At 31.3% G+C, this 12,160-nt stretch overlaps 1 protein-coding gene across 11 annotated transcripts in view; it reads right to left on the reverse strand.

Annotated features, from left to right (window-relative positions):
- Positions 1 to 1,653: 1,653 nt before the first annotated feature.
- LOC115456160 (fasciclin-3) overlaps positions 1,654 to 12,160 on the reverse strand; it is a 100,092-nt gene continuing 89,585 nt past the window's right edge. For 3 of the 11 annotated variants that reach the window (XM_037444529.1, XM_030185093.2, XM_037444528.1), the window contains 4 exons: positions 6,109 to 6,145; positions 5,803 to 5,856; positions 4,783 to 4,915; positions 1,654 to 4,438 (listed from right to left, as the gene is read on the reverse strand). In XM_037444529.1, the coding sequence (XP_037300426.1) occupies positions 4,292 to 4,438; positions 4,783 to 4,915; positions 5,803 to 5,856; positions 6,109 to 6,145 (371 nt within the window). In that variant the 3' untranslated portion in view covers positions 1,654 to 4,291. Of the gene's footprint in view, positions 4,439 to 4,782; positions 4,931 to 5,802; positions 5,857 to 6,108; positions 6,146 to 6,917; positions 11,351 to 12,160 lie in introns of those variants that run through there. The other 8 variants (XM_037444531.1, XM_030185098.2, XM_030185099.2 and 5 more) reach the window with 4 other exon arrangements.

Consider the following 12,160-nt stretch of genomic DNA (forward strand, 5'->3'; position numbering starts at 1 on the left):
ATTGTTTGCTTTATTAAGGTCATTTTTCTACCTAGTTAAAAATATTCTTTGGAAGACGATACGTCAGTACACCTATTGCGAATTCCATTCTCATAAATTATTGAAGCTCAGAAAAAAAATACGTCGGGTAGTAAGGATAGTAGCAGTATAAATCAAGTAGATGAAAAATTTTAATAACATCCAAACCAAAAACCCCACAAAGTAAAAAATAAAGTCGAGAGACCGAACTCAGAAGCGGGAGATGAAAATTCCTCCTTTAGCGATATAGAAGCGGTTTTCTGCTTGGAAAATATTTGATATTTTGCAGAATAAATTTCTAGCTTATAAAATTGGAAATTTGTCCTTTCACATGTTGTTACATGTATGTTCCTACCAGTAATAGAGAGAGCCTACTAGTAGTAGAGAGAGCCTACCAGTAGTAAAGAGAGCCTACCAGTAGTAGAGAGAGCCTACCAGTAGTAGAGAGAAGGGGGCGCGTGCCGCTTTGTTTTGCTCTCGCCCGACGCCTAGGAGCGACAAAATCCACGTTACGCTACTGTATCGACATTACATTATTATTTAGACTGCTTTAATATTCACTACCAGCTCCTGCCCGCTACTACGGTCTTCATAAGCATAACTGTATCTTAATCCAAATCCATTTAAGGGTTTTAATATGAGTGTTAAAAGGAACCAAAATTCAAATTGACATCTTTACAAACTGATGACAGTAGGATTAATAAAAATAAAACTCGCATAAAAAATGACACATAATTTATTAAGATACATGAAACTTGGTTAAGTACCACAGAAGCACATCCTACGTGTTCCTACTACTCAATAGTGTGTGTATAAGCACCAGACTTGGAAACATACTCTTTAAAGTTTTAAATAATCATTGTTCTTAAACATTTTGTACAACTAAATGATACATAGTCGCTTTTCTGGGGGTAAGTGTCTGATCGCAAACAGTAACTAGTAACACCACATTTTTTCTTACAAAGGCATGGCACAGCGCTAATTTCAGAATTCAGATTGTTATGCATTCTGAAGAACTTATCAGACATCAAATTATTATACCATAGTGTCCTTTAACCCGAAACAAGTGGTTACACAACTGCATGGCGATATATAGACATACTAATGATATTAATAAAATAACATTGATTAGTTAAAACATTTAAAACAAGTAGTTCAATCTACGTTGGGACACAGCTGTGAAGGGCCGAGGCGCGTGGTATGTTATCGAAACAAAAACTACACGTTGTCATGTCATCACACGTCACCGGATCTCCGGTAGTATTAATAAAAATATTCATCATTTATTCATATTTCCTAAAGAAAAGGACAATATGTATGGATATTTTTTGATTAAGGCGATACCTCAAGGTCCATTTTCATACATTTTGTTTCGGCTTTAATCTGGGTAACTAAACAAGTATTGGCAAGTAAAGAATTTAAATTCACGTCTAGTTAGTGATTAGTTCTCGCAGTTGAAGAAAAACGTAAAATAATTAATAATCATGGATATTTCGGCCTTTAAAATTTAATATGACGAAATTTTAAAGGCAGAAATATCCATGATTATTAATTATTTTTACATTTTTCTTCAACTGCGAGAACCACTAACTAGACGTGAATTTAAATTCTTACCAGTTAAGAATTAAAATCGCCTAAGTACCTGATTTTGTGTCTTTTTTTATATCTGCTATTATTATTCAATAATGGCAAATCACCGATAAATAAATGGTGACAGCCATAATATTATACAAGAAGAGAAATGTTTACGTCACACGACCTCAAACCCTGCATGGCAATGCCAGAGCTTACAACACGGCGCGAGACATAGCTACTAAAATATACAAAGTATACAAATACATGTTAAATAGCTTGTTTATAACTATCGAGGTTAAAATTACAGGTTCGGATTTAGAAAACTGTTTGGGGGCAGTAACCCACTCTAACATTTTAATAAATTAACTTATAAATGGATAAATACCCAAGTCTTGTAAGGTTCCCTCGTAATCTAGGAATTATTCCTTTCCACGCACTTGCGATACCGTAGTACTTTAAATATCAATTCTATGAAGTACGCAAAACATACAAATTGTAGTATTGACATAATTATTACTTCTTTCGTAATAATTAGTCATATATTGTGAAAATTTAACGAAATTAATACATTCATATATTATAATGATCAAACTGATCATTACAATATTTAGAAGTAGGTCACCGCTCCCAAATATTTATTCCAAATCGTATGTGTCGTCTATTTAATTTGTGCAGTATTAAACATGAGTAGTTTGTATAAATCATTTAAAAATTATATTTATAAGAAAAAACATTCAAAAAATGCAAAATTAAATCGATATCGTTTTGTAAATAACTTATATTCGAAGCACCTTAAATAAAACTTTACAAAAATGGACGGATAATGAAAAAATAAAATATGAATAAACATAAAATATGTAAAAAAAACTTTATAATAATACAATTTGTACCTTATGTAATAATACTAACTATATTCAAAACAAATAGTAAGAGATACCTGTATTATTAAAAACAGTAAGATACATTTAATAAAAGGTTTTTACTTACTTATATAATAGATTTTTGTCAATTGTCTCTAATTAATAATTTCATATAATATTGAATTCTACATTGATTTTTATATTTATAATTGTGATTTCACACAACAGAATTTACTTATCTTAGAAGACATAAGGAACCATATTTTTTTATAATTTACTTGCATTTGCCAATTTTTTTGGTTCTTAATATGGTGTTGAATTCGATACAAGGCAGTGATATTAAAGAGGAAAGATATCAAAAAGGCAGTGATATTTGCCTTTTGCGTACGGACAACATTAAGTTACGACAAGAAAATCACACCATTTTCATATATTTTTTGTAATATTTTTTTTCCAAGATTTAGGTGTTACAATGTTCAACGTCGCCATCTTAACATCGTCAGATTTATAACTTACATAAATTATACAATATAATATCAAAACAAGCACACACTTACTTATATTCAGTAATAAAATGAGATTTCTTTAGCACTCAACAGTTAAAATAAAAATAAAACTAACGCCTCTAAATTTGTCAAGAGTAAAAATTTTATCGCTTAGTTAACTGTACTCAGGACGCCTAGTAAACGTACACGTAAAATTACTTGAGAATTTTCAACTAAGTTACATTATAGCAATGCAATTACTAAAATCAAAGACCTCAATGGCTTATGTTGCACGACTCATTACTGATGCATTATAAACTCAAGTTGTTCATTTTCAGTGTATAATCATCATTAAAAATTAGGTCATTAGTGGTGTCAGCTTCCTCAGTGTGTTATATCTAAACATATTATAAAACAAAGTCCACAAAAGCTGTCTGTCTGTATGTGATCGAATTTTTCAAAATCTACTGAACGGATTTTTGTACGGTTTTTACTATAAGATAGTGTAATTTTTGAGGAAAGTTTAGGTATTAATTTGACATTCAGCTGTCTTGTCAAATTCAAAGACGCTAGTAACTTATATCTATGATATCTAAGATTTTGCACACGAACGATTTTTAATCGAACTATTTGTGTAATTGGTGACTTTTTAAACAAAAAAAAAATCATAACATGCAATTTTTTAAATTCTATGAAAAAAAAAATGTTTTAAAATAATATTATTGGAAAAATATAGCATCGTCGATAAAAAATCGCTCGTGTACTTTTTTTTATAGTAACTAGTCACTAACGCATTTTCACACCGTTCGCGTTTACGTTAGAAACGGTTTTGGAACTTCACATGATTTATAACGAAACGCAAACGCCACGAAAACAGTTAAGGTTAACATAAAACTTACAAATCAATAAATATACTTTTCCGGTGGATATACCAATAATAATTTTATTTTATGTTTTGTGATGAAAACAATCATACAGAATCTTCCAATCATGTTTGTGCATTATTGATAGATACTGTATGTGTAGTAATATTGTTGGGAAGGAAATTTGAGAATTCAGTAGATGTGTAGCTATACTATTTAGCTATATTTTGAAAATGAAAATAAAAAAAGTTGGTGTAATAAAACATATTACTATATCCATATTTTGGAATTGTTTGCATATTAACCTATTCTTATTCTGGTTTTATATATAAAAATTAAAAAATAAATCGTTTATCTGCATTATTCAATCGAAAATTTTATACTAAATTCAATAAATTATAACCCCACCACATTGATGTGGTCAGGTATAATTGCGCTCATATCAGCAAATTCTCAAATGACCCCCCACTTAACATTCCTGAGTGCATCTCTATTCTTTAACCTCCTTCTGTCCAGTTTGGTCCGTGTACACAATCTCTGCGTACTCAGTCGACGGAGGTGGGGGTCTCTCCCCCGAGGTTTGTTCGCCTAGTGCTAGCTCTGCGTATACGACATTCTTCTTGTCTTCTGAGAGAGGCTGGAATGATGATATCAAGGTTATTTGAAATATATTGTACGCGACATTAAAGCCAGTAACTCTTTGCTGTATCGGGGTAATAAAAAGGCTCTCTTATCCTCAGAGGGGTAGGCAGAGGCAGAACTAGTGCATCCATGTTTCGTCTCATGAGATAGGAGGATTTTTTTTTTGCGAACGCAGGTGAATACCAAGCAATACTTTATAATTCAAGGTGTTGGATGGTGTTTCTACTGTTTAGGGTCGGTAGTGTCGCTTACCATCAGACGAACGGCAGACTCGTCTCGTCATTCAAAGCAATAAAAAAAGGAGGCATTAATAAATAATGTGAACTAAATCTATAATACCTTCTCCTCGGTCTCAACGGGCGCAGTCTCCGTAGCTTGGACCTTGTCCTTGGCCCGCGGCAGCACGGATCGGAACCTGGCACTCAGCGCAGACAGGCGCGAGCGCTCGCGACCCACCGCGCTCTCCGTGTCGCTACTGACCGGGTAACTTGTTAGAAATTACATTGGCTTATGTATATTGACTAACAAGTCACAATCATGCATTAATTAACCCCCCAAGACTTTTTCTAGATTCGTCACTAAACATCACAAATGCATTTTACAAATAATAATTGATTATAGGTATTCTGTGAAATAATGGTATGGAATTTTACTTGGTCATAACACCAAATTTCTATCCTGATAATCTAAAGTACTTCTATAAAAAGGATTTTGATGTTCTGGGTATCGAACCCAGGATCTTTACACTGCTACTAAACAAGGGTGATTAGAGAATCAAATTTTAAAATACATTTATTTTTCCAGATTTCGCTTTGGAACTCAAATAAAAAAGGTGCATTAAAATTAAAAATCATTTGGAAAATTTGTAACTAAGTACTCAAAACTAAATATGTGGTCAGTGATAAGCACACACGTGAAACACACAACCCTCCCGGCCGCGGTCGGGTAAACTAAGTGCTAGTTCACACTAAGCGGTATAGCTTAAAAAAACGCAACAAAAATAGAGAATTCTCATGTCATGGTGAAAACATTGTTCCTATATATCATTGCATTGTACCTATTCCATTACTTCGTTTTTTATTAATTTACTATTGTATGATAGTAAAAAGGAGTATTGGCTTAATTTTTAATATGCAATAAGATAACGACCCGTCGACCATCATAAAATATTATTAAAAATCTGAATATTCTTTGAAATGTCTGTTTAGTCAGTCTATGTGTATGAATAGTTATGCAAGCCGGCATAATATCAGAATATCTGCCATTAATAAAATTAAACTTAAACTTTTGTGTTTGCGAAAAGTGCGTAAAACACAAAATACCGCTTCGTGTGCACAAGCTCTTAGTCAAAACACGTACGTTGTCGAAGGGAGAGGTATCCCAGACTCGATTAGAACATCACCGGCCGGGGTCCTTCGGAAACAATTAGATACAGTATATAATATAATTATATTTATATCAGTATAATTTTATGATATTAAAAGTAAGAATTGAAACTAGTTTATTAGGTTTCCTATAATTGAAATCAAAGTCTAATCATAAAATACTTATGTCACAGAATTTTCAGTTTTTTTTTACATTAAAACATAAGTACATTCTCAAATTAGAAAATTAACTGTTTATTATGAGGTATCGTGCCAAAAATATAAGTATATTACTACTTACGATTCGCCAGAGTTCTTGGTGTGATGGCTCCCTCTTCCTGAAAAATGATTAAAATATATGTAATAAATTTGCGTCCAAATGCTGTAGTCGAGACCTTTCTAAAATCCTTTATTAATAGAAAACAAAAATACATGGGAATGACATCATAGCGACAATCACTAGTGACTGACTTATTCACCAGGATATGTCATTCTATAAATCTTTCAGTTTTCTTTAGCGTTCACGATTGTAGAAAGGCGTCTCGGCTACGTCTCTAGGAATACTATGATCAATGCTTTCGCCTCTCGGGTGTCGCCACGGGTTAGAGTTGACCATTTAATGAATCACTACCATACCCTTCTTGCTGTATAGCAAATCCATTTCTATCTTTGTAGTATGCCATCTTTTTTCATGTACTTTTACTTTTGATTCCGTAATTATGTATATTATGAAGTGTTACGTATTATACTCGATTTGATAACATTCAATTTTAGATTTTTTTTTATTAATGCGAAAATCCATCAACAGTGTTCTATAGTGAAATAATTTTAAAAAAAATATTAGAACTTGTAGATAATTAATTTGCAATTTTGTGTATTACGTAGGTTTTGTGTTTTGTGATGAAAGTTCTCTAAATGATTGTTTATTTAGTCGCCTCTCGTCTCACTATGCCAAATTGTCGCTACTCTACGTTTGATCTATGTAAGTGGTAACTGTAGTGAAGTAAACTTTAAAATATCTAACAACGAGATCTATGTCTCTCTTTGTTTTTTGTATCTATGCTGAACTGCTTCGTTGTTTATTGCGTGGCAATGAAATGAAACGTCAAATTCTCTTATTTTAATAAATATTTCATTTATTTCCAATGAACTTGATCCATAAACACTTATACTTGTGTATACATGTAACATTTGAAATGGTTCGACATAAAAATTGTTGATCGCAAACGCTATGTCGGCTTATCTTTAAATTCGTTACATACTCAAAAGCGTATTTTGGCAAGTGGAAACGAAAATGCTTAATGGCAGTGGATTGACCCTTACATTTTGTCTATGGTTAAGAAGTTACGGACATTTTTGTGGGATTCATTGTTTGTGGGATGTTAACGATTTTTTTATTTTATAAAAAAATGTAATTTTTTACTTGAATGGTGTAATTTAATTGGATTTTGTAAGATGATACTTTACAGCTTGCTTCTTTTATGGTGTTTATTTACTTCAAATATTATTTATTACGATATTCTGTAGCTGTGACGTAAATGTCTATTTCCAAATCAATCCTACTAAAAGGAACTACAAAAATCCTTATATCCCACCAAATCCCACAAAACTGTCCGGCCGTACTCTAGCTACATTGAACACAGTACAAAAAACTAAATAAACTAAATTGGTACAAAAATAAATTCTTAATTAATATTATTACAAACGAAATTAAAAATCACAATAACGGTGACTTATCGCTAAACTTATTATAAAATATTTTACATAAGAAATGTATTTCGGCTAAGATGCTTGGATAGCAACTTAAATAGCAAACATGTAAACCTGTATAGCGAAAAAGATATCTAGAACTTTCTAGATAAAGTGGGTCTAAAAATGGATGCATTTTCGGCAGTTTTTGTCATCATAAGCAATGTTATATCCGATATAAGTTATTTAGCAACACTACGAGTTGAAAACGATTGTATTAATTTATTGGAATACATATTCGCATTAAAATTTCTCATAAACTTGAAAAGGTAATACAAATTGGCATCGAACCTCACGATGAAATTTTCGGATTCGTAAATATTATCAGTGGATTAGAAAGATTGTATTTACTAATTATTCAAACAGTATTTTATAGCAAAATAAATTGTGCATTGTAAATCCTAAATATAAACTAAAACTAAAGCCGTTATTTACAAAAAGTGCTTAATAAAAGGTGGTACGAACACAACATAATAACTAAAGGAATTCACGATTTTATATGATACTGTTACTTAAAATGACTACATATAAGTCTGAACGATGGGTAGACAGAGATGCAACTAGTGCCCACGTTTCACTGACCTTTTCAGGCCATAAGAATGGGTAAACATCTAGATTGTTAAACCGCAAAAGATACAGTAAAATCGAATTTAAAAAGTGTGAAAACCTAACTTAAAACAACTTACTACTATTTATAATTTAATGAGTGAGAAGCGTGTATGAACTCTTCCATAGAGACGGATCCAGGAAAAAAATACGGGAATCATACCCTAAAGTAATATTATGTGGGAGAATATGAATGTGTAAGTTACAAACTTGAAAGATGTAGGCTACTATGAGAATAAATTTAAGTGTTTAAGAAAAATGATGATGGTGATGATGACGATGACGATGATGATGATGGTAATTATGATAATGATAAAGTTGATGATGTTGATAAAGGTGACGATATTGATGAAAGTGAAATTGTAGCCGTGATTGTCGTTTTGGATGTGTACTGATATTGGGTGTATGTTATGCAAATGATGATGGTTTCTGAGATAATGATGAACATGTAATATGATGAGAATTAAATAATAATATTTATTTTTCCTGAATCCATTCCTCGGGTTTAAATAAGGGTCTGTACACATTCTGCGTTTATTCCAAATCGTGTGCTATCTTAAGCCTAATAATCTTCCGTTGGGATTCGTTGTTATTAAAAACGATACCATGGGTGCATAGTGTAATTCTATTTGTCTGAGGAAGTGAAAAATTAATACCCATCAGTGGTTATTCTTGTTCAGTACATAGCTTACGCGATTTGATTACTTTATTACTAGTATATTACTGTGGAGACGGGTATATTATACCAAACAACAAAATGGTATCATATTTTTCGACGTTGTCATCAAACCGATCATTTTTCAACCGAATATTCGCCGAATATTTTGTCAACACGAAATATTTTTACGTAGCTTTTCTATTTGTTTCGAAGAACCGCTATTGCTTTCAAATATTTTTCATTTACTCTATATTTTCATTTTAAGACATATTACACTTTGCAACCATGGCAATTGAAACGTTAAAATTACACGAGATTCTTATATTGCGCTAATTATTAAAAATTTCATAATCTATAAAATTGAGCGATCGAGACAAAATATCTATATACAGGTGTCTTAGTCATGATATCCAAAAAAGTAGGTGGTAATGTCTCACATTTTGCAGAGCAAGTTGTGCTTGCCACCAACTAGACCTCGTTTATTTTTTTTAATCTAGTGTCAGAATGTAGTCTCGATAGGAATTCTAAACAAAAGTTGAAGATATTCGAAAAAGAAAATGTTCTCTGATCAAAACTACACTGTATTGTGGCTAAACTGTCATTATAGATTTTGTATAGCACTGGATATTTTAATCAGTTTGCTGGCTCACTATTTCAAGGTTCTATGTTATATTTCACAAATCACGATATATTAATAAAGGGAGGACCATGAAGTATTGTTTTTTATATTTATTAACAACATTACAATTGTAAAATTCATTTTTGGAACAAATAAAAAGATAAATTAATTAAGGGGGAACCATGAATTAATGATTTTTATAATTTTTATCAAATTTTAAACCACATTTTTGCAACAAATAATATTAATGTAGGATCTTGTGAGCCAGCGAGTTAGCTATCCATCTAGGACTCGGCAGCAGGATGTCTTACCAACCTATACATATATATTTTCTCTCGGCCACAATAAAGATTCAAAACATTGGACAATATTAAGAGAAATCTTACCTAGTTAAGTATAAACAGTTTGTGAATTCGTAATTATACTATTAAAGTTATGTAGAAACACGCGCGCTGCCAGGGACATTTTTTATGAGATAGTAATAGTGAAAAATTCTAAAGTCTAAATTATTTTAATGGAAGCAAAAACAGAAGTCAATAATATATTTAATTTCAATCATTTATAATAAAATTTGTTTTGTTTTATTCTAAATTCTAAAACGTTGTAAAGAGCTCCTCATTTAGTCGTACGGATATGAAATAAATTCTGGCAACGAACGTGTTTATACGTACGTAATAATTATATTAAGAAGCCAAATATGTTACAGGCATTTACGTACTTGAACCCAAAACCATTCTGTTAACTAAAGAAATATTATTTTGTGACTCGGTAGTTAAGAAATAGGTGAATGATATTGTGTATTAATTTTAAGTACGACACACGGCCGAGGATCGAGAAAAAAATACTTAGATGGGTTAATGATTTTTTTAAATATCAACTATTTTCTACAAGATTCTTTCTTTTGTTGTTTTACAGTAGCAAAGTGACATAAGTATTCTTTCGGGCAAACGTGGTATAGCCTCTAGAGTTCAAGTGTCAGAAATTAAATTGAGAATGATTTGTTTGACGTATGAAATATGGAGGATCAAAAAACTTACACCTCATAAAAGTTTTCTCTTACTATTTACTGATTTTTTTCTTTTATTTTAGAGCGTATATTTGGACAAAGACAGAACATGCAATAGTAAAAAGGCTGGATATTAACGCTGTAACAATTTGGCTTCTCAATAATAATAAAATTTTAAATACATTCTTTATATATAAGTAACAATATATTCAAGAAATCTTGTGGCACTAATTGAAAAGTAAATTATATACCGAAATATTATTAAGCTGTCACTCGGTGCTACATAAAATTAAGTCAAATAAGAAATCTATATTACATAAAATAATACTAAAAATATATTTTCAACTTGTGAACAAAAATTAATTTACTATTAATCCAGATTGTTAATCATTATTTCGTCTTTATTCAACTATTTAAAAATGTTATAATATTTAAGCTATAAATATATTCATCGGTTATCATTATAGAAGACATTTAGGGATTAAATAGTACGTATCCATAATTTATTAATATTTTCGATCTCATTAAACATTAAAAATGTGACGATATTTTAGCTATAAATAAAAGTATATTTTATAATAATATTGAAGAGAATTTATAAACATTTTTCAGCTAAAATTTATAATTTTCGTATATCAACAAGCTGTTACATGTCAATAATTGTGACATAATTACAAGCCGTTATACATCGTAGATGACAATTAATCAGACGTCCCGAGTGACAGCCGCCCGACTTACGAATTAAACGGCTGTGTCCGGTTTTTTCTCTGGATGTTTCGCGTCACCGTTGCTTATGTAGTCGCCGTGTTCGTGGGACGGATTCTCGGAGCCTTTGACGTCGTCGTGCGGGGGCAGGGGGGCCTCAGAGTCCCCCCCGTCCGGTAAGTCCGTCCGGTGGGATCGCCCTGCCACACACCAATTCTCTTTTAAGCGATCAAGAAGTTTTTGTGCCGGGTTAATGTACTTAGTCTACCGAGAACCCCTTTTCCTAATTGGCCTAGGACATTGAATGTTATTTTAATAAAAGCATTTTTATTGACATGTGAGTTAACTCTGAAAAATATTTTTAACTAGTATTTTTTTTTGTTTGATGGGAAATGTCAATCATATTTAGTAATACCAATATTTTGAAACAGACGCCCAAAAAACCAAATTTACCCAGGGAAGATTTTCAGCACTGCTTTAAAACTGTGTGACCCCTTTAAAATTTATTAATATATTTTAATAGTCTAACTACAAAACAGTGTTAATTACTAAAAACACAAAACACATAAAACCACCTGTCAAGTTACAACCATCACCGACAATTACTTTCTAAAAAATATAGCTACTAAAAGTATTCTGAGAAAAAATAAGAATAAAAATATCATAGAAAAAGTTAGTAAAACATGCAAAAATGTTAAATAAAAATCATGCTAGTTAAAACGCTGACTTCAAAACGCGATTAAATGGCGACATGCATAAATTAAACATGCAACTTGACTTTCTTGATCGCTCAAATAAATTGTTATGTGGCATAATCGATTTTACAAAATTTCATTATTCAATAAATATATTAAAATCATAGAATTGTCTAGATATGCCCTCATGCGTTACTTAGTACGTAATGATTAAAATGGTAAAAATCATCAAACATAAATTGTCCAGTATAAAATTTATCAACCATCATGATTTATTTAATCACGAAAAACTTCATACGATACTTGTCAACTTAT

Source organism: Manduca sexta, chromosome 28, assembly GCF_014839805.1.
Source record: "Manduca sexta isolate Smith_Timp_Sample1 chromosome 28, JHU_Msex_v1.0, whole genome shotgun sequence".
NCBI classification, from domain to species: domain Eukaryota; kingdom Metazoa; phylum Arthropoda; class Insecta; order Lepidoptera; family Sphingidae; genus Manduca; species Manduca sexta.